Source organism: Bufo bufo, chromosome 8 (assembly GCF_905171765.1).
Source record: "Bufo bufo chromosome 8, aBufBuf1.1, whole genome shotgun sequence".
Lineage (NCBI taxonomy): Eukaryota > Metazoa > Chordata > Amphibia > Anura > Bufonidae > Bufo > Bufo bufo.
In genome coordinates, this window is record NC_053396.1 from 10,863,750 (window position 1) to 10,887,431 (window position 23,682).

The following is a 23,682-nucleotide window of genomic DNA, read 5'->3' on the forward strand; positions in this document are numbered from 1 at the left end:
CAAGAATATAACTACTATAATACTGTCTCCTATGTACAAGAATATAACTACTATAATACTGCTCCTATGTACAAGAATATAACTACTATAATACTGCTCCTATGTACAAGAATATAACTACTATAATACTGCCCCCTATGTACAAGAATATAACTACTATAATACTGCTCATATGTACAAGAATATAACTACTATAATACTGCTCCTATGTACAGGAATATAACTACTATAATACCGATCCTATGTACAAGAATATAACTACTATAATACCGCTCCTATGTACAGAATATCACTACTATAATACTGCTCCTATGTACAAGAATATAACTACTATAATACTGCCTCCTATGTACAAGAATATAACTACTATAATACTGCCTCCTATGTACAAGAATATAACTACTATAATACTGCCTCCTATGTGCAAGAATATAACTACTATAATACTGCCTCCTATGTACAAGAATATAACTACTATAATACTGCCTCCTATGTACAAGAATATAACTACTATAATACTGCTCATATGTACAAGAATATAACTACTATAATACTGCTCCTATGTACAGGAATATAACTACTATAATACTGCTCCTATGTACTAGAATATAACTACTATAATACTGCTCCTATGTACAAGAATATAACTACTATAATACTGCCTCCTATGTACAAGAATATAACTACTATAATACTGCTCCTATGTACAAGAATATAACTACTATAATACTGCTCCTATGTACAAGAATATAACTACTATAATACTGCCCCTATGTAGAAGAATATGCATGAGATTTAGTATTTCCCACCCCTCCCCCCTATGGTTTTCCAGGAATTCTACTATTGTTAATTAAATCAAGAAAAAAAAAAGAAATCTGTAAACTGGTCGGGTTCTGTGGAAATGTTAGTAACTCCTCCGCCCTCGTCCCCCGTCCTATGGGCTGACGGCAGAGCGGACATTGGCTTCTAGGTGGAGGCGGGAGACGTCACAGTGCTTGGTTGTATCCTGTGATTTCCTGTAGATGGTGAAGGTAACACTCGTGCCAGTGCTGCGGGTAGCGGCTGCCAGGTGGCGTTATTCCCCGCTACATTGGGGACAAGCCAAGCGTTCTGTATGCTCCACAGGACAGTACATAGTAACCAAACTGCTGGTCCTTAAAGGGGCGCTCCACTTTTTTTTTTTTTTAGCCCTGTTTATGCTGTGGTTGACGTGATAATGTGCACAGTCCCTGAGAACCAATGTTATTTAACCCCTTCAGGAGGAGCTCTTTGAAGACACCAGACCGCCAGTCTGCTCTTCTCCCAGTTCTAGTCAATGGGATCAGCCTTGGAGCAGTCTCTCTTACTTTTGGTGGGGCTTATGGGTAACTGACCGATCTTGTAGCGGTGCGGTAGGCCAGTTGATCTCCTCAATGGCGGAGCATGTCATAAAATCTCCTCCTATAGAAAACTATGAACTTTTGAAAACCTAAAACTTTTCAAAACTAATTTTAAAAAAATGCTGGAAAATTTCATGAAAATGAGATTCAACAAAAGTGACAACAAAAATCCAAAAATGCTGCGTGTGAACTTCCCCTTACAGTCTTGATGTCCCATTCTGATTGCAATGCCCAGATGTACCTGCAGATGGCGCTGGTGCTGCAATGTAAATCACATGTCAACCATTATTCGCACAGCGGTTGCAGCCCGTCCCGGGACCAAAACCTCTCCGTCAAATAAGTAAATGGCAGCACTATAAATCTGCTTCCTGGAAAGCTGAGTGACGACCAAAATGGCCACCGTCACTTCTATATGCCTAGATGTGCAGTGATGTGACGGCTTTATTTTACAATGCTGCAGGCTTCTTACATTTTATTGCAATCATTTCTTGTCTTTTAATTTAAAAAAATCTACAAAATGCTTGTCCCCAGAATACACTTCAATACAAAACAGTGTACCTGAAAAAGGATTTTATTATGTGAACTGGTGCGGCCCTGGCTGCTGGGGGCCCCACTGATCCCTATACAGCCATATAGTGAACCTCTAACAGCACCAGACTAAATAATACCACCATATAGTGGATGAAAGTGCCACACTGTGCTCACATAATGCAGCCATATGGAGAACAAACAGTGTCGGTGACTAAGTAATACCACCATATAGTGTTAAATAATAGTACCAAACTGTGGTCACATAATACAGGGATACAAAGAACATGTAACCGTGCCAGTGACTAAATATTACCACCATATAGTGTTAAATAATAGCACTAAACTGTGGTCACATAATACAGGGATACAGAGAACACGTGACAGTGCCAGTGACTAAATAATAGCACTAAACTGTGGTCGCATAATACAGCCATACAGAGAACATGACTAAATAATACCACCATATAGTGCTAAATAATAGCACTAAACTGTGGTTGCATAATACAGCCATACCGTGAACACGTAACAGGGCCAGTGACTAAATAACACCACCATATAGTGTTAAATAATAGCACTAAACTGTGGTCGCATAATACAGGGATACAGAGAACACGTGACAGTGCCAGTGACTAAATAATACCACCATATAGTGCTAAATAATAGCACTAAACTGTGGTCGCATAATTACAGCCATACAGAGAACATGACTAAATAATACCACCATATAGTGCTAAATAATAGCACTAAACTGTGGTTGCATAATACAGCCATACCGTGAACACGTAACAGGGCCAGTGACTAAATAACACCACCATATAGTACTAAATAATAGCACCAAACTGTGGTCACATAATACAGCCATATGGAGAACAAACATTGTCCTTGACTATATAATACCACCATATGTAGTGCCCTGGAGCAAAGGTACTTTGGACTATGGAGGTTTCTGGACATTTGCCCTTATTACTACTACGCAAAGTCAGTGACTCACTACTTTAGTGCACTTGGAAGGGTTAACCTGCACTGTGACTTATGCAATTGTTTACACTTATGCTATTTTATATTGTTGAACTGCATTTTATGTTTACTGTAATATATCCTGTTCATTTGCAGTGTTTTTGTACTATACCTGCACTTCACTGTGGAAAGGGTTAACGCACAGCCCTTGAGAGACTTTGGGACTTTCTATCTATGCACTGAGAAGTTAGAATCTTCCATAGTTACTATAAGGGACTGTGCAGACACACTGACCTTCTGACTGTCTGGTTTAGCTCTGTTGTTTACATCCGAAGACTTGTTTATGTCTGGAAACACTGCTTAGTCATTCCCATAGACTTGTATTGAAACTCTATACATGTCTATGACAAAATGAAATTGCAACATTGTTTCTGTTAGGCTGTGATTCTCCAATCCACCCCTCCCGCTAAAAGGTTCTAGTTCAGATAGAAACTGTATATAAGGAGAGCAGTCAGAGCCCCTAGGGGCCAGTGCTTAGTAGGAGAGACTGACCAGACTACACGAGTGACCAGAAGATGCTGGGCCATGGTACCTGCGTTCTGAGAGTGAGAGGGACAGCAAGCTTAGACCTTTCCTCAGCACAGAACCTTCTTCTGCCTGGGACTGGAGAAGCCAACTCTCTGGACCATTGGGGTGCACCCCACCTTACCATCCCGTCTAGAGAGCAGCAACGCCTGGTGACACCTCAACAGTGTCCAGGGGACCCACTACAGAGTCGGGACCACCGAAAACCCAGCCGCACAAAACACTGCCGTATAGAGAACACAAAATATTGCCAAGCAGTGACTAAATAATACTACCATATAATAGTACTACACAGACTCCTCTCAATACAGCCATATAGAGAACATAATATCTCAATATAGTGCTAAATACTAATACCACACAGTGCCCACAGAGAACAATGCCAGACAGTGACCAAATAATATTACCACACAGTGCCCGCGCACTACAGCCATACAGAGAACACATAACCGCGGCAGTGAGAAATACGGTAATATCACTATAGAATAGTAAATAATAGCACCATGGAGGACACAAAACAATGCCAGTGACTAAATAATACCACCATATAGCGCTAAATAATATTAACATACAGTCCCACACAATACAGCCATACAGAGGACACAAGTGCCCATGACTAAATAATACCACCATATAGTGCTATATATATATATATATAAGTATCACACAGTCTACAAATAACACAGCCATAGAGAGAACACATAATAGCGCCAGTGATTAATTAATACTACCTTATAGTAATATATATATATATATAATGACACAGTCCCCAAATAATACAGCCATAGAGAGAGCACATAGTGCCAGTGATTAAATAATACCACCATATAGTGCTATATAAAAGTACCATACAATGCCCATATAATACAGCCATATAGAGAACACAAAACAGTGCCGCAAAGTCATCCCGTTAACCGCGGCACAGATTCAGTCTGTTACCCTGCGTCTAAATACCACCGCCAAGGCAGAATGTCAAGAGGCCCCCTTGACACCACCTGGGGCCCATGCTACACCAGCATGCCGTTTAGCTAAGCCCTTGTAATGTCAAAATAAACAAGCTAAATAATACCGCCATACAGTGCTAAAAAAACGCACTTTGCTACTATTCTAGTTCTGAGTGATCTTGGTCTCCAAAGTGCGGACAATAATGGCGCCATCACAGTGCCCACCTTTCCATAGACCATTAATGGCCCTATATTTTGCATTGCCACCTCTCTTTGCTTTTGGTCGTCGTGTGTGTCAGTTTTCACTGCAGCCCCCCCTAGATCTTCACCGCATGACCTTGCGGGAAGGCACAGAATAGGTGTCTGGTGGTAGATTCCTGGAGCAGCCCTTTATTTCTGGAAATGATACATGATGCTTTATTCTGATAGATTTTTGGATACATCGGGTACAGAGCGTGGTCTCTATGGTTACATCATCGCATTCGCTCATGGTCCGATGCAGCAGATGACTCCCCGAGGACATGGATGATGAGACCACGGCATGACTGCGATGATGTCATCCGAGCCGCCTACTACTCCTCTCATCATGTCGTGTGAGTGCAGTGGAGACCTGGGTGAGGTCACGTGGCCGATCGCTGTACTGGAATCCGGCCACTCTGACAGTGACGGTAAGTGGATCCTGTGGATGGTGACGACTTACCTGAACACCCCATAGCTTAGGGAGGTTTGGATGTTCCTTAGTTATATCTGTATCTGGGAAAGCTGGGTGACACCTGATATTGCCCCTACTACAGCTCCCACGGTGACAAGGAGGGTTTATTACATAGCTTGACCTACTGACCTCCCAGTCTGGGAAAGCTGGGTGGCAGGCAGGGATGGAGGCCATACTGCTTGTACTAACTTCTGCGTCACTGCGACATTATATTTCATATCAACCCTGTTCTGAGTTGCTCCACATATGGCAATATCGCCATAATACAGCCCCATACTGTGCGTAAATAATACCACCATACAGTGCCCACATTGCACAAATGGTGCCATAGAGTTCCTAAGAAATACCACTGCACAGCGCCCACATAATACTGACATATAATGTGCAAATAGTACCACAGGGTGCCTAAAAATACCACTATACAGCGCCCACATAATACTGACATATAATGTGCAAATAGTACCACAGGGTGCCTAAAAATACCACTATACAGCGCCCACATAATACTGACATATAATGTGCAAATAGTACCACAGGGTGCCTAAAAATACCACTATACAGCGCCCACATAATACTGACATATAATGTGCAAATAGTACCACAGGGTGCCTAAAAATACCACTATACAGCGCCCACATAATACTGACATATAATGTGCAAATAGTGCCATAGAGTGCCTACAAATTCCACGTGCTCACTGCTATATGACGAACAAATAACACTGCCCTGCAGGACATACCGTAAAAAAAACGCTATAGCGCTAAATTATAGTACCGCAAAAGGGCCACATAATACTGCCATTTCGTGAATACATATTAGTGCCCTACAGCTCCTAAATAACACTATATATGTATAGTTCTGAATAGTAAACACATAATACTGCCATATAGTGAATAAGACTGACTAAGGCTTAAATAATACTACCATATAGTGCTTAATAGCAGTCCTGAATAGTGCCCACATAATACTGCCATATAGTGAACACGTATCAGTCCCCTACAGGGCTTAAATGACACTAATGTATAGTGCTAAATAGTGCTCACATAATCTGCCATATAGTGAACATATAGCGTCCTGCAGGGTTTAATTAATGCTGCCACATAGGCTAGTTTCATAAGAGCGCATTTGGTTTGGGAAATACGCTGGATGTGAAGGCTACACTTTCCGGTCTGACACGGTTTATAACGCCTGACTGCGGGATTGCTGCCCCGTACTCACACCATGCAGTGCGTCTGGATCAGTCAGCCCAGGACCAAATACGCAGGTGTGAAACTGGCCATATTGCTAAATAATACATAATACCGCCATATAGTGCACCTATAAAAGCGCTATATAGTGCCTAAAAAATACTACTATATATTGCTAAATAACAGTAACAGTAATGGCTTATAGTAGTAAACACATTATCATCGCCTAAGAGTGATCCGGCGAGCAGCTCCATCGCCGGAATCTGCATGCAAATGGACAGCCGGATGAGGATCCGTCTCACAAATGCATTGCAAGAACGGGTCCGTCTGTCTGTTTGTCATACGGACAAACTGATCCATTTCTATTTTTTTTTTTTTACATTTTTACGGCACGGCACTAATACTTTCCTATGGAAAAAAAAAGCCGGATCCGGCATTCAGGCAAGTGTTTCGTTTTTTTGGCCGGAGATAAAACCGCAGCATGCTGCGGTATTATCTCCGTCCTGAACAGTCAAAAAGACTGAACTGAAGACGTCCTGATGCATCCTGAACGGATCGCTCTCCATTCAGAATGCATAGGGGTTAAAACCGATCAGTTCTTTTCCGGTATTGAGCCCCTAGGACGGAACTCGGTGCCAAAAAAAAAAAAACGCAAGTGTGAAAGTACCCTTAGTGTGCTTAAATACTAATACTACCATATATTGCCTAATACTGCCATATAGTAGTGAACCCATAGCAGCGCCCTAGTGTGCTTAAATAATACTACCATATATTGCCTAATACTGCCATATAGTAGTGAACACATAGCAGCGCCCTAGTGTGCTTAAATAATACTACCATATATTGCCTAATACTGCCATATAGTGGTGAACACATATCAGCTCCCTAAAGTGTTCAAATAATACTACCATATATTGCCTAATACTGCCATATAGTAGTGAACACATATCAGCTCCCTAGAGTACTTAAATAATACTACCACATATTGCCTAATACTGCCATATAGTAGTGAACACATAGCAGCGCCCTAGTGTGCTTAAATAATACTACCATATATTGCCTAATACTGCAATAGTGTGATCTTATAACAATGCCATACATCACCTAGATAATACCACCATACCCGCCACATGGTACCTACATAATACTGTCACAGAGTAGGCACAATATGGCACCAAACAGTATCTTAATTATACTGCCATACAGTGCTAATGGCTGCATCATAAAGTGCCTACATATTAGTGCCATCCTGTGAACACATAACAGGGCCATACAATACTGATTCCTAAGCACCACTTCATATGTATAGGGATATATTGGTCACATTGGCTTCGAACATGCCCGATCCTTTGTTCTGTCTTTGGCTTACTCCCCTGTCGAGAACACATGCATGCTCGACTGAGCCCTACATATGTATGATGGGGGGGGGGGGGGGGGGCGATAGCTGTCGCCCTGCATAATGGCATTGCAGGAAAATCTTTAGTGTGCATCCTCCTTCATGTGTCTGGTTCCTTAGGAGCCACTAGTTCTGTCTGCCCCCGGTTCCTGAGCCCTTTCCTTGTGTCTGGGGTGGGGTGGGGTGGGGAGGACAATAATGAGTTAATATGTGAAATCCTCTGTTTCCAGGCAGGTCAGCGGCGTGATCTCAGGCCTAATCCATATTCATAATATCACCGTGTGTTGTCAGCTTCTATATCAGACGCTTTACACATCCATCGGTCCCGCCTGCCCGTCTTCTCCATTGGTCGCATCCTTGGAAGCTCTGGAAGATGATTGGCCGGCTGGAGCACCTGTCAGATGAAAAAGCTCCTTTTATTCAGCCGGAGGAGAAAGAAACAGCCACAAAGCAGAACACGAGGGAGAGAGAGAAGACCAAACGGGTGGGAAAACATGACAGACAAAGGCGAGAAGGTCCACCAGTAGACCAGAAGGAACCTCGAAGGAGACATCTCTGCAGGGATAAGGAACGAAGGTACTGCTCCTCCAAGAACCAAGCAAGGACGGAGCAGACCAGGGCGTGAAAGACAAAGAATGGTAGACCCAAGCCCCTGAAGGCTAATGGCGTAGAGTTGAAGAACCGTGGACAAGTCTTCTTCTCAAGCGGTAGTGACCCCTCAAAAACCGAGGCCTCTTTGACGGTAAATAGGTCTATTTCTAATATTATCATCCTTCATTAGTAGGTGTCCCCTCCCGTTGTCCTCAATTCTCCGTCTTGTCCTGCCTCATTGAGTCCAAATTTTTGGATCTCCTCCTTTCCATTCCTCTTGCCCTCCATAAAATTGCATGGGGCACGCCGGTTCGGCACTGTTAAGTGGCATGGCATGTTGTCATGGGAGGTGACGTCATGCGTTGAGGGTACAGATAGATATGCAAAATTTAAAAAAAACTGTACCGGATGATTTTTTGAAAATATTGTTCATTGTTCATAGGGCCCCTATACCCAAAATTAAAGGGTAACAAAAAACAAAAAACATTCTCGGAAACAGTTAATTAGATAAAATAAAAAAATTCAAATTTCCAGTGTATTTCTGAGGGGAGACTGGACGTTTTTTATAAAATTGATTGTAAAGTTCTGAATTTCCTTGGTCTCAGGGTAGAATCTTTGTTGATGTTCAGCAACAAACACAGTGACACCTGCTGGTCGATGGGAGTACTGCAGGGAATCATGAAAAAAAATAAAATCTGAGAGGTTGTGGGATATTACGACATTTCTTGAAAGTAGTCACTCCATGACTCCAATGATGGGGGGGCAGTGTTTACTAATAGAACCCGTTGAGTAGATGCTGATTGGTTCATTTGCACCATGTGACTAGAACGACTTATTACCATATTTTTACAACACTTTTAGGACCATTTTAGGACACTAAGCCGGATGGGTCTTGTGGATATAGAAACATAGAAACATAGAATGTGTCGGCAGATAAGAACCATTTGGCCCATCTAGTCTGCCCAATATACTGAGTACTATGGATAGCCCCTGGCCCTTTCTTATATGAAGGATGGCCTTATGCCTATCCCATGCATGCTTAAACTCCTCCACTGTATTTGCAGCTACCACTTCTGCAGGAAGGCTATTCCATGCATCCACTACTCTCTCAGTAAAGTAATACTTCCTGATATTACTTTTAAACCTTTGCCCCTCTAATTTAAAACTATGTCCTCTTGTAGCAGTTTTTCTTCTTTTAAATATTCTCTCCTCTTTTACTTTGTTGATTCCCTTTATGTATTTAAAAGTTTCTATCATATCCCCTCTGTCTCGTCTTTCTTCCAAGCTATACATGTTAAGGTCCTTTAATCTTTCCTGGTAAGTTTTATCCTGCAATCCATGTACCAGTTTAGTAGCTCTTCTCTGAACTCTCTCCAAAGTATCAATATCCTTCTGGAGATATGGTCTCCAGTACTGAGCACAATACTCCAAATGAGGTCTCACTAGTGCTCTGTAGAGCGGCATGAGCACCTCCCTCTTTCTACTAGTAATGCCTCTCCCTATACACCCAAGCATTCTGCTAGCATTTCCTGCTGCTCTATGACATTGTCTGCCTGCCTTTAAGTCTTCTGAAATAATGACCCCCAAATCCCTTTCCTCAGATACTGAGGTTAGGACTGTATCACTGATTTTATATTCTGCTCTTGGGTTTTTACGGCCCAGGTGCATTATCTTGCACTTATCAACATTAAATTTTAGTTGCCATATTTTTGACCATTCCTCTAGTTTTCCTAAGTCCTTTTCCATTTGGTGTATCCCTCCAGGAACATCAACCCTGTTACAAATCTTTGTGTCATCAGCAAAAAGACACACCTTACCATCGAGGCCTTCTGCAATTTCGCTGATAAAGATATTAAACAATATGGGTCCCAGAACAGATCCCTGAGGTACCCCACTGGTAACAAGACCTTGGTCTGAATATACTCCATTGACTACAACCCTCTGTTGCCTGTCCCTCAGCCACTGCCTAATCCATTCAACAATATGGGAGTCCAAGCCCAAAGACTGCACTTTATTGATAAGCTTTCTATGTGGGACAGTATCAAAAGCCTTACTGAAGTCTAGATAAGCGATGTCTACTGCACCTCCTCCATCTATTATTTTAGTCACCCAATCGAAAAAATCAATAAGATTAGTTTGACATGATCTCCCTGAAGTAAACCCATGCTGTTTTTCATCTTTCAATCCATGGGATTTTAGATGTTCCACAATCCTCTCCTTAAGTATGGTTTCCATTAATTTCCCCACTATTGATGTCAGGCTTACTGGCCTATAGTTGCCCGATTCCTCCCTACTACCTTTCTTATGAATGGGCACAACATTTGCTAATTTCCAATCTTCTGGGACGACTCCTGTTGCCAGCGATTGGTTAAATAAATCTGTTAATGGTTTTGCTAGTTCAACGCTGAGCTCTTTTAATAGCTTTGGGTGTATCCCATCAGGCCCCTGTGACTTATTTGTATTAATTTTAGACAGCTGACTTAGAACCTCTTCCTCTGTAAGGACACATGCATCAAAAGATTCATTAGTCTTCTTTCCTAACTGAGGTCCTTCTCCTTCATTTTCCTTTGTAAAAACTGAACAGAAATATTCATTGAGGCAGTCAGCTAGTTCTTTATCTTCTTCTATATACATTCCTTCTTTTATATGGTACAGCCCTCAGAGGCCAACCGCAAGGATGAAAATAATAAAAAAATATTCTGCCTGCTGCCACCACTAGGGGGAGCGCCTCACATATAGAATATACAGCTAGTATCAATAGGTGCTGTATATTCTGTATGCAGTGAGCTCCCCCTAGTGGTGGCTGCATTTATTATTACATTCAATAGGAGCTGTATAATCTGTATGCAGTGAGCTCCCCCTAGTGGTGGCTGCATTTATTATTACATTCAATAGGAGCTGTATAATCTGTATGCAGTGAGCCCCCCCTAGTGGTGGCTGCATTTATTATTACATTCAATAGGTGCTGTATAATCTGTATGCAGTGAGCTCCCCCTAGTGGTGACTGCATTTATTATTACATTCCATAGGAGCTGTATAATCTGTATGCAGTGAGCTCCTCCTAGTGGTGGCTGCATTTATTATTACATTCCATAGGAGCTGTATAATCTGTATGCAGTGAGCTCCCCCTAGTGGTGACTGCATTTATTATTACATTCAATAGGAGCTGTATATTCTGTATGCAGTGAGCTCCCCCTAGTGGTGGCTGCATTTATTATTATATTTAATAGGTTCTGTATAATCTATATGCAGTGAGCTCCCCCTAGTGGTGGCTGCATTTATTATTACATTCCATAGGAGCTGTATAATCTGTATGCAGTGAGCTCCCCCTAGTGGTGACTGCATTTATTATTACATTCAATAGGTGCTGTATATTCTGTATGCAGTGAGCTCCCCCTAGTGGTGGCTGCATTTATTATTATATTTAATAGGTGCTGTATAATCTGTATGCAGTGAGCTCCCCCTAGTGGTGGCTGCATTTATTATTACATTCAATAGGAGCTGTATAATCTGTATGCAGTGAGCTCCCCCTAGTGGTGGCTGCATTTATTATTACATTCCATAGGTGCTGTATAATCTGTATGCAGTGAGCTCCCCCTATTGGAGGCTGCATTTATTATAACATTCCATAGGAGCTGTATAATCTGTATGCAGTGAGCTCCCCCTAGTGGTGGCTGCATTTATTATTACATTCCATAGGAGCTGTATAATCTGTATGCAGTGAGCTCCCCCTAGTGGTGGCTGCATTTATTATTACATTCCATAGGAGCTGTATAATCTGTATACAGTGAGTTCCCCCTAGTGGTGGCTGCAGGCAGAGAAAATGATGTCTTTTTACTGTATGCCTGTGAAAGCTGGGGATTTGGAACTCTGTCAGTAAAATGGTCCTCTCCGACCCCTATTAAGATATATGAAATTAACCAGCACAGGATTTTGCAACTTTCCATAGTCTTCCATATGCAAAATAAGGGTACTTTCACACCAGCGGCAGGACGGATCCAGCAGGCTGTTCACCCTCTCGGATCCGTCCTGCCGCTAGTGTGAAAGTAGCCTAATTTCTTTTCACTTATGGGACCCCTGTACAATTCCTTTAGTATGAAATCTGATAATCTAGAATGCCCATTGGTCTGAGATTCTTCAGGACAAGTTGAAAGCTACATTAATTGGATGTTTAGAAATTTTGGGGCTCCAGAGTTTTGTGTAAAGATGGTGCACTTCTCTTTTGTAAGCCTGGTTTAGATATATTTCATACTTACTGGTGTAGCAGAGCTGACTATGTCACTGTTCTGTTTCATTTACCTAGTGTGATAATGCACTGGGATTTGCAACAGAATAGCACAGGTAGCAAGTTATGCCGAATGACAAACTCTGCTCTAATACATCTGTATCTGCAGTGTTGGATATGGCTATTGCTCTCTGTTGTGATCTTGCCAATCATAGCTCTCTCCTGTCTGCTGGCCAAGCATTGATCTCCCAGCAGTCATGCAGTACAGTTACTGATAGTACCACCACACAGAACACAAGATCGCCATCTAGTGGCCACCCTTCCATATATAAACTATGTAAACAATGCACAAAGGGATAATAAACACAGTGATGTCACAGTACAGGGATAATAAACACAGTGATGTCACAGTACAGAGATAATACACACAGTGATGTCACAGCACAGAGATAATAAACACAGTGATGTCACAGCACAGGGATAATAAACACAGTGATGTCACAGTACAGAGATAATAAACACAGTGATGTCACAGTACACTGATAATAAACACAGTGATGTCACAGTACAGAGATAATAAACACAGTGATGTCACAGTACAGAGATAATACACACAGTGATGTCACAGTACAGGGATAATAAACAGTGATGTCACAGTACAGAGATAATAAACACAGTGATGTCACAGTACAGAGATAATAAACACAGTGATGTCACAGTACAGGGATAATAAACACAGTGATGTCACAGCACAGGGATAATAAACACAGTGATGTCACAGCACAGAGATAATACACACAGTGATGTCACAGTACAGAGATAATAAACACAGTGATGTCACAGTACAGGGATAATACACACAGTGATGTCACAGTACAGGGATAATAAACACAGTGATGTCACAGTACAGAGATAATACACACAGTGATGTCACAGCACAGAGATAATAAACACAGTGATGTCACAGCACAGGGATAATAAACACAGTGATGTCACAGTACAGAGATAATAAACACAGTGATGTCACAGTACAGGGATAATAAACAGTGATGTCACAGTACAGAGATAATAAACACAGTGATGTCACAGTACAGAGATAATAAACACAGTGATGTCACAGTACAGGGATAATAAACACAGTGATGTCACAGTACAGGGATAATAAACACAGTGATGTCACAGTACAGGGATAATAAACACAGTGATGTCACAGTACAGAGATAATACACACAGTGATGTCACAGCACAGAGATAATAAACACAGTGATGTCACAGCACAGGGATAATAAACACAGTGATGTCACAGTACAGAGATAATAAACACAGTGATGTCACAGTACAGGGATAATAAACAGTGATGTCACAGTACAGAGATAATAAACACAGTGATGTCACAGTACAGAGATAATAAACACAGTGATGTCACAGTACAGGGATAATAAACACAGTGATGTCACAGCACAGGGATAATAAACACAGTGATGTCACAGCACAGAGATAATACACACAGTGATGTCCCAGTACAGAGATAATAAACACAGTGATGTCACAGTACAGGGATAATACACACAGTGATGTCACAGTACAGGGATAATAAACACAGTAATGTCACAGTACAGGGATAATACACACAGTGATGTCACAGTACAGGGATAATAAACACAGTGATGTCACAGTACAGGGATAATAAACACAGTGATGTCACAGTACAAACATAATAAACACAGTGATGTCACAGTACAGGGATAATAAACACAGTGATGTCACAGTACAGAGATAATACACACAGTGATGTCACAGTACAGGGATAATAAACACAGTGATGTCACAGTACAGGGATAATACACACAGTGATGTCACAGTACAGAACTAATAAACACAGTGATGTCACAGTACAGGGATAATACACACAGTGATGTCACAGTACAGAACTAATACACACAGTGATGTCACAGTACAGGGATAATAAACACAGTGATGTCACAGTACAGGATAATACACACAGTGATGTCACAGTACAGGGATAATACACACAGTGATGTCACAGTACAGAGATAATAAACACAGTGATGTCACAGTACAGGATAATACACACAGTGATGTCACAGTACAGGGATAATACACACAGTGATGTCACAGTACAGGGATAATAAACACAGTGATGTCACAGTACAGGGATAATACACACAGTGATGTCACAGTACAGGGATAATACACACAGTGATGTCACAGTACAGGGATAATAAACACAGTGATGTCACAGTACAGAGATAATAAACACAGTGATGTCACAGTACAGAGATAATAAACACAGTGATGTCACAGTACAGGATAATACACACAGTGATGTCACAGTACAGGGATAATACACACAGTGATGTCACAGTACAGAGATAATAAACACAGTGATGTCACAGTACAGGATAATACACACAGTGATGTCACAGTACAGGGATAATAAACACAGTGATGTCACAGTACAGGGATATCTTTCTTTTTCTGTCCTTTCCTGGCTCACCCCTTGTCACCCATAGTAACTGGAGTTCCAGTGGAGTCCCTTTGATTGGTTGGTATGAACAAGGCGGCCATTTTTAGTCAGACATGGCAAGGCCTGGTGTGCAGCATTGGCTTATTTATGGCTCTTTCACCCTATTAGGGTCCACGCCCATCTTGTATGGCAGGATCGGTATGGTGCCTCCATAATGTGGCAGGAGATGAGAAGATGCTACCTCGATGTGCCTCAGAGGCATAAGGAGGTACAGCAGGGCCCACAGATCTGTAATATAACTGAGGCATCGGGCTCAGAGCTGCACCACCGCGTGGATTTACCACAGCTTTGCCGCCATCGGCCTTGTTGATCATAGCAGCCAATGACAGAGCAGGTTTCTGTCTTTGGAAAGCTCCGATTGGTTGATATGAATGATGCCAGAAAGTGTGGCCGTGTCCGGTCTGCATCATTGCTCTGACTACTGGAAGGAGCTGTCCCATGTGGCGAGGCTGCCGGCGACGGCGACGGCACCCTACGTGTCATGGCCCTTTAAAAATATATGGCCAGCTGTTGGCACCGTGCTGTGACGGACCAGGCTAAACCCATCATGGGGGGAGTTTGATAGTGGTAGTAGTAGTGTTGGGGGCGAGGAATTTGAAGAATTGAAAAATACCGCAGTATGCCCCTCAAGTGGCTGATAACAGGGAGCAATAGATCGGATTTAGGCGCGATATCCCTTTAAATGGTTTCCCTGACAACCCATTTAATATGGCAGTTTAAGCTGCTCCAAAAAACCTCTGTGAGGAAGATGGCAGCTTACAAGATGGCGGAGGGGTGGGAGGAGGGGGTAACATGCTAAAGATTAGTTCACTCTTCTGTGCATTGGCTTGCAGGTATTCCTGCGTATCCCGATGAGATGTAGTAGAGCTGAATTTGTTATTTAACGATTCGTTACGTGCCATCGGAATGACGCAGCACTGTGACGGGCTCAGCACTGCTACATCCGTGCATGTGCATGGATCCGCTTTTCCATTCATTCCGTTTCTATTGCACCACCTAATCCATGGCTGCGGAGGTGGATATAGCAGTTCCCGGCGGCGCGCTCGGGGTTAATAATGTGCCTTCCCTCTCCTATCATTGGGAGAAAGCGCTCAGGGTGTTGCCATGGCAACATCTTAGTGCGAGCTAAAAGAGAGCATAGGAGACAGGGGCTTAAGATGGGGAGACAAATGAGGGGAGCAGGCGAATTATGGGGGGTGGGGGCGAGAGAATGGGCGCGGAGAGGAACCGGCACGAGACAAGAATAAAGGGATCATGGATTTGTATTAACGGGGAAGACAGGGAAAAACACTGGAGCGAGCGAGCCAAGATGGAGGATGAAGAACAGATGGGGACTGGGGGGCGTGATTACTAAATCAATGGCTTAGACAAGAAAAATTGTAAGGTTTTGTGGCTTTAATGTAAGAATCTGAGAACACGTATATATAATATATATCCTCTAATACAATAATATAATATAAAATATGGAGACACTGGGTTGCCAAGGCATTGTAGAGCATATGGCCATAGCAACCAATCGGGTGGTGGCTTTCATTTTCCAAAAGCCCTCAGACAAAAGAGAGCTGGAATCTGATAGGTCCTTTCAAAGAATGAATGCTGAAAACTGATTGGTTGCCACGAGCAACTGCTTCACCGTTCATTGGCAGCAGGTTTAATCTCTTAAAGAACCCTTAAAGGAACATGCCAATAAAAACTAGAGGCGGAGCATTACCTCTACTTGGTGGTCTTTGAATCTCCTCAGGTCAGGCACTAGGAATACAGTAGTGTATTAGTTCTTCCTGGAGTGTTTCTTTAAAGGCGTTGGCCCATCTGGGACATTGATGTTACATTGCTAGGATATGCCATCAATGTCAGATAGGTGCAGGTCCCACCTCTGGGACGCGCTCGTATCTCTGGAACGGGGCCCCCCAAGTGAAGGAGAGCACTCTGCGAATGCTATGGGAGTTTCTAAAGTTCCCAAGCGAGGGTGCTTAGCTGTTCTCAGAAGCAGTGCATTGTCCTTCAGTTTGGGGACCCTGTTCTGGAGATAGGAGCAGGTCCCAGAGGTCCCTAGCGATATGTCATCAATGTCCCAGGTGGACCAACCCCTTTAAGGGCATTTTTGTCCACGTTTGTGGCTGGAGGTCCATTGCCTTTGAAGGAGTATAATCTGTTATTGTGACTGCTTTGACTAGGGGTGCAGAGGTAGAAGTTGCACCTGGGGCCACATGTCTAGGGGGACCCAAAGGCCACATAAGACGACCCTAGTGTTATAAATGACACATGGTAGTTGGGATGCCCTGATACAGATCTTGCATTGGAGCCCATGAGCTTCCAGTTACGTTGAGGTTGGTGAACCTGACATCACACCTGTTGAACGAATGTTGTCCAGATAGTGATACTTACATTCTCTAGCTTCTTCACGCCCTATAAATGGTGGTTTATGAGATACTGATATGACATTACTAGATGAAGAATTTGGGTTCTTTCTTGTAATATTCCCTTCTGCTTTGTCTCCTTCCAGATCCATAGGCCCACAACTGGCTCCTTGTCTTCTCCTGGATTTCCTTCAACATGCCTTGTATTGATTCCTTAAGAATGAGGAGATTACTTCCTTGGACTGAGACTTTGGCTCTTCTTGTCATTTGCCAGTCATTGTGCATCTCGGGTCTGGCATTCTGTCCTCCTCAATGTGTTTGTGAAACAAGGCCCTGGTTCACACCACAGTCTGTGTACCATGAAGCGAAGACGGTGGACTGCAATGACCTTCTACTGACTCACATTCCAGAAAATATCTCTATTGATACCCAAGTGCTACTTCTGCAGAGTAATAAGATATCACACATGGGTTGGGAACTTCAAGATCTGGTGAATCTTACCGAACTTGACTTGTCTCAAAACCACTTTCAGAGCATCCGGGACTTAAGCGTGTCCAACCTTTCCCATCTCATCACTCTTTATCTAGAGGAGAATCAGCTCACTGAGCTGCCGGACTACTGCCTAAAAGATCTAGAGAGCCTAGAAGAGTTGTATATTAATCACAACCAGATTAATTATATTGGCCCTCGAGCCTTTGCCGGCTTGGGAAAACTACTGAGACTTCATCTCAATGCCAACCGTCTACGTCTTATCGATTCAACGTGGTTTGAAGACCTTCCAAACTTAGAGATACTCATGATCGGTGAGAACCCTGTGAGCGCCCTTCAAAACTTGAATTTTCAACCACTTGGAAGATTACACAGTCTAGTACTGGCAGGGATGGAACTTAACCAGATTCCAGAAAATGCCTTCTTTGGGTTGGACTACCTTGAAAGCCTTTCGTTTTTTGATAACCGTCTTACTTCTGTCCCCAAGGAGGCGCTGAAGCATTTGAAGCTCCTTAAATTCTTAGACCTTAACAAAAACCCCATAAGTAGAATTCGGTCCGGAGATTTTAAAGACATGCCTCATCTTGAGGAACTCAGCCTAAATTCAATGGAGGATTTAGAAAGAGTGGAAGCGGAAGCCTTCCAGGACCTGCCTGAGCTTATTAAATTGGAAATTTTCAACAACCCTAGGTTGACCTACCTGGACCCTGGTGCCTTTGGACCCAACGTTAGTGCTTTGAAGACTTTACTACTTAGCAATAATCGATTGGCATTAATACCGCTTAAAGTATTTCAGACACTACCGGGATTATCTGAAATCAGCTTATACAGTAATCCTCTGCGCTGTGATTGCCAGAACAACTGGAAAGGACTTTCATCAGTTCAGCTGATTGAAGCCCAAGCCACACTCTGTACAAGCCCACCACTGGTCAGCGGACACCTCTTCCAGGAAATACAAGGACAGGCTTGGTTAAGTCGATGTCCTCCACTAATAGACGAAAATTCTTTTCCATCTCGGCTTCATCTATCCAAACACCAGCTGGTGACTCTCAACTGCCAAGCCAGCGGTCACCCAAAGCCAGAGATATACTGGATAACGCCTCATGGAGAAAGAATATCAGGAGGAACGGGCAGGGTCCGAATCTTAGCTGAGGGTTCTCTGGAAATTTTGGATGCTACAGAAGAAGATTCTGGGTCATACATGTGCCAAATGTGGAACTCAGATGGTACAGACAGTAAAAGTGTTGTCATCTTCATCAATGGGACTGAGGAGCAGGAGTTCACGTCTCTGTCCATAGTCACCAAGAAAGTTCATTCCAATTTTGTTGTGGTGGAGTGGAAGATGTTAGGCGGGCCAGCCAATGCTCCAAACGTCCTCGTTCCAGCCCTATGGACCTCAGCGACCATGAGGATACACAATCCACATATCAGTTATACCGCCAAAGTTCCTCTAGATATACAAGAGTACAACCTCACACATCTACAGCCAGCTACCAAGTATGAGGTTTGCTTCACTGTGTCATCTCTATCCCGGCCAAGTCAACAATCTTGTCTCAACGTGACCACCAAGGATGCTTCCTTTTCAGTGGCTGCAGTTGGTCGGCCGGTCAGTATTGCCCTCTCAGCAGCTCTTGGCTCCCTAATTGCTGGACTATGCATGGCTGCTGTCATCGTCTATGCTGGACATCACCTCCGTTACAAAAGCTGTGGACATTCTTTAAAAAAGTATATGCAGAGGGCTTCGTTCATCCCTCTCAATGAGTTCTATCCACCACTCATCAGTCTTTGGGAAGGAGAAGTCGAGAAGGAAAAGGAGAGCAGCTTGGAACAGCCGGTTTTGGTGCCACCTCAAGAAGACAAGACGTTTCCAACGGTGGTTCAGATTGATACGTCAAAGACTTACATGTGGCAGCCTTAAACCCCTCCCTCCCTCCAATGCAATGAACTGGACATTGGGCCCCAGAATTTCATGCGTAGAAAATGTCCTCCTGTCTTAGAAATTTTTGTACCAGCAGACATCACGTGACTTGGTGCCATTAGCACAATTTTGTCCAGACTGGCACCAGCGAGAGACAATTAGACCGCGACGATACACATTTTTTTCTTTTCGTTCTTGGTTCTCGGTTTAACCTACATTACCAGCTTTCTAAAGTAAAATGGCGGCCATTTATACGTCACGTGTCTTTTGTGGAAAACTGTCAATAAGAAGGGAATTTTGGAAGTTCACACCTGTCTGTAGTCTGTTGATTTAGTTGTGTTGCTTCTTATATTAAGGAAAGTTAGAGAGGGAGCTCTTGGGCCCCAATGCAAAATGTGTAACATAGGTCTCCACTTACCATGTACCAATATTAGATCTGCAGGGGTCTGAACCCGGTTTTCAGAAGCTCCAGCACTGGAACCAGCTCCTAAAACTACACAGCTCCTTGTGTAGTGGCATTGCCTGGTTACTGCAGTGCTGCTCCAATCCAAGCTTCTGAAAACGGCTTGGGCAGGAATCAGACCCTCGCCAATCTGATATTGATGACTCAACCTAAGGATAAGTCAGTAAGTCCCAGAAAATCCCTTTAAAGAGGGTTGATCCTGTTGACAAGTGCTCTTTAAATGATAAAATTCATACTCCCTTTATGCACCACTGGAGGGAGCTATGGAGCTTACTGCATACATACAATGCATTAGTATACTCTAAGCTTCTGAGCTCCCCCTAGTGACGTCTGAAGGCAGCCAAATTATTATTCTTTAACTCTTATGTATATGCAGGGGATTTGGAGCTCTGTGCCAGAAAAGCAAAGCTCTCACCGCTATAAAGATATATTAAGAGATTAATAAGGACAGAATTTAGAACAAAATGGTGTTCAAAGTTGGACATTCCCTTTAAGCAATAATACATCTTCTCTCCACCTTTCTGTGGCATATACTCCATTGTCCCCTCATGCACTGCACAGATTTCCTTACCTCTTCCTGTTCACAACGTTCCTTCCAATGCCTTTACGATCTGTCCACCGTACAGATTTATAATCATTTCCAAATAGGGGCGGAGCTGTGACAACCTGTGTGTGTGTGTGATATATATATATGAATCTTAATCATTAATATCTGCACTGTTAAGTTATATCATCCTACTACCCTGCTTGTGTCAGTCTTCACTGTATACTGGCATTATATTCATGAGATCAAAATATTCAGAACGGGCAGTAACACTCAAGAATTCCCAGAATGCATTGAGTAATGCCTGGTTGCAATCTAAGGGGCCCTCTAGAATTCTCTCAGGGCCCTTGAAGGTGAATGCTGATGAGCACCACTTGTCCTGATGGCCATCCACTGCCCAATGCTTCGGCTTTATTGCATATTATTGCAGATGGACCCAGAGGATCATAAGGGCCCTGTTTGGGGCCCCCTGATACTGTGTTCTTTATACCTGGATAGCACTATGTCATGTGCTGCAGGATCAGGTTGTTCTTCATCGGACAGGCTCCAACAGGCCACATACCACAGCGGGTGCACATGGCCCCCAAGATCTGTGTATCCAGAGATCAGAGAAGAAGAGACGTGAGAAATATCAGATCGGGACACAGCGAATATTTTTAAAAAATATATTTACAGATATAACAATATATAATGATTTACAGTGTCCTCAAAGGCCTTCATAAAAGAGTCAAATGAACAAGACCAGAAGAGTGAGACATGTGAGAGCAGCACGGAGACCCCCGAGAGAGCGTCCCTTCATCAACATGAACACAGAGAGAGAAATACTGTCTGGAGAGGGACATCTGAGATAGGTGTGTGGGGGGGGGGCTGAGGTGTCACATAACTGTGCAGTGTGACACCCTCAGGTTGTGTGTAGTGACTGGAGAGGACGGGCTGTGTGTGTAGTGACCGGAGGGCATGGGCCGCGTGTGTAGTGACTGGAGAGGACGGGCCGTGTGTGTAGTGACTGGAGAGGACGGGCCGTGTGTCTAGTGACCGGAGGGGATGGGCCGTGTGTGTAGTGACCGGAGAGGACGGGCCGTGTGTGTAGTGACTGAAGGGGATGAGCCGTGTGTCTAGTGACCGGAGGGGATGGGCCGTGTGTGTAGTGACCGGAGAGGACGGGCCATGTGTGTAGTGACCAAAGGGGATGAGCCGTGTGTGTAGTGACCGGAGGGGATGAGCCGTGTGTCTAGTGACCGGAGGGGATGGGCCGTGTGTGTAGTGACCGGAGAGGATGGGCCGTGTGTGTAGTGACCGAAGGGGATGAGCTGTGTGTCTAGTGACCGAAGGGGATGAGCCGTGTGTGTAGTGACCGGAGGGGATGAGCCGTGTGTCTAGTGACCGGAGGGGATGGGCCGTGTGTGTAGTGACCGGAGAGGATGGGCCGTGTGTGTAGTGACCGGAGGGGATGAGCCGTGTGTCTAGTGACCGGAGGGGATGGGCCGTGTGTGTAGTGACCGGAGAGGATGGGCCGTGTGTGTAGTGACCGGAGAGGATGGGCCGTGTGTGTAGTGACCGGAGAGGATGGGCCGTGTGTCTAGTGACCGAAGGGGATGGGCCGTGTGTGTAGTGACTGGAGAGGACGGGCCGTGTGTGTAGTGACCGGAGGGCATGGGCCATGTGTAGTGACTGGAGAGGACGGGCCGTGTGTCTAGTGACCGAAGGGGATGGGCCGTGTGTCTAGTGACAGAAGAGGACGGGCCGTGTGTGTAGTGACTGGAGAGGACGGGCCGTGTGTGTAGTGACTGGAGAGGACGGGCCGTGTGTGTAGTGACCGGAGGGGATGGGCCGTGTGTCTAGTGACCGGAGGGGATGAGCTGTGTGTGTAGTGACCGGAGGGCATGGGCCATGTGTAGTGACTGGAGAGGACGGGCCGTGTGTGTAGTGACAAGGGGGGATTGAGCTGTGTGTGTAGTGACCGAAGGCGATGGGCCGTGTGTGTAGTGACCGAAGGGGATGGGCCGTGTGTGTAGTGACTGGAGAGGACGGGCCGTGTGTGTAGTGACAAGGGGGGATGGGCCGTGTGTGTAGTGACAAGGGGGGATGAGCTGTGTGTGTAGTGACCAAAAGGGATGGGCCGTGTGTGTAGTGACTGGAGAGGACAGTGTGTGTAGTGACCAGAGGGGATGGGCCGTGTGTGTAGTGACCGGAGGGGATGGGCCGTGTGTGTAGTGACCAGAGGGGATGGGCCGTGTGTGTAGTGACCGGAGGGGATGGGCCGTGTGTGTAGTGACCAAAGGGGATGGGCCGTGTGTGTAGTGACTGGAGAGGACGGGTCGTGTGTGTAGTGACTGGAGGGGATGGGCCGTGTGTGTAGTGACCGAAGGGGATGGGCCGTGTGTGTAGAGACTGGAGAGGACAGTGTGTGTAGTGACCAAAGGGGATGGGCCGTGTGTGTAGTGACCAGAGAGGACGGGCCGTGAGTGTAGTGACTGGAGAGGACGGGCCGTGTGTGTAGTGACTGGAGAGGACGGGCCATGTGTGTAGTGACCAGAGAGGACGGGCCGTGAGTGTAGTGACTGGAGAGGACGGGCCGTGTGTGTAGTGACTGGAGAGGACGGGCCATGTGTGTAGTGACCAGAGAGGACGGGCCGTGAGTGTAGTGACTGGAGTGAACAGGAGCCGCCTGTGTAGTGACCGGAGAGCATGGGCCGTGTGTGTAGTGACTGGAGAGTACAGGCCGTGTATGTAGTGACTAGAGAAGATAGGCAATTTGTGTAGTGACCGGAGGGAATGGGCCATGTGTGTAGTGACTGGAGGGAACGGGCCGTGTGTGTAGTAACCAGAGAGGGCGGGCCGTGTGTGTAGTGACCG

At 44.4% G+C, this 23,682-nt stretch overlaps 1 protein-coding gene across 1 annotated transcript; it reads left to right on the forward strand.

Moving 5' to 3' along the window:
- The first annotated feature begins 8,262 nt into the window (after positions 1 to 8,262).
- LOC121009250 (leucine-rich repeat neuronal protein 1-like) lies at positions 8,263 to 19,877 on the forward strand. Its single transcript, XM_040442241.1, has 2 exons — positions 8,263 to 8,433; positions 17,559 to 19,877. The coding sequence occupies exon 2, from the start codon at positions 17,609 to 17,611 to the stop codon at positions 19,817 to 19,819; it is 2,211 nt and encodes a 736-aa protein (XP_040298175.1). The 5' UTR covers positions 8,263 to 8,433; positions 17,559 to 17,608; the 3' UTR covers positions 19,820 to 19,877.
- The last annotated feature ends 3,805 nt before the right edge of the window (positions 19,878 to 23,682 follow it).

Coding starts and splice junctions, on each gene's coding strand:
- LOC121009250 (XM_040442241.1), top strand. CDS start 17,609: ATGCCTTGTATTGATTCCTTAAGAATGAGGAGATTACTTCCTTGGACT.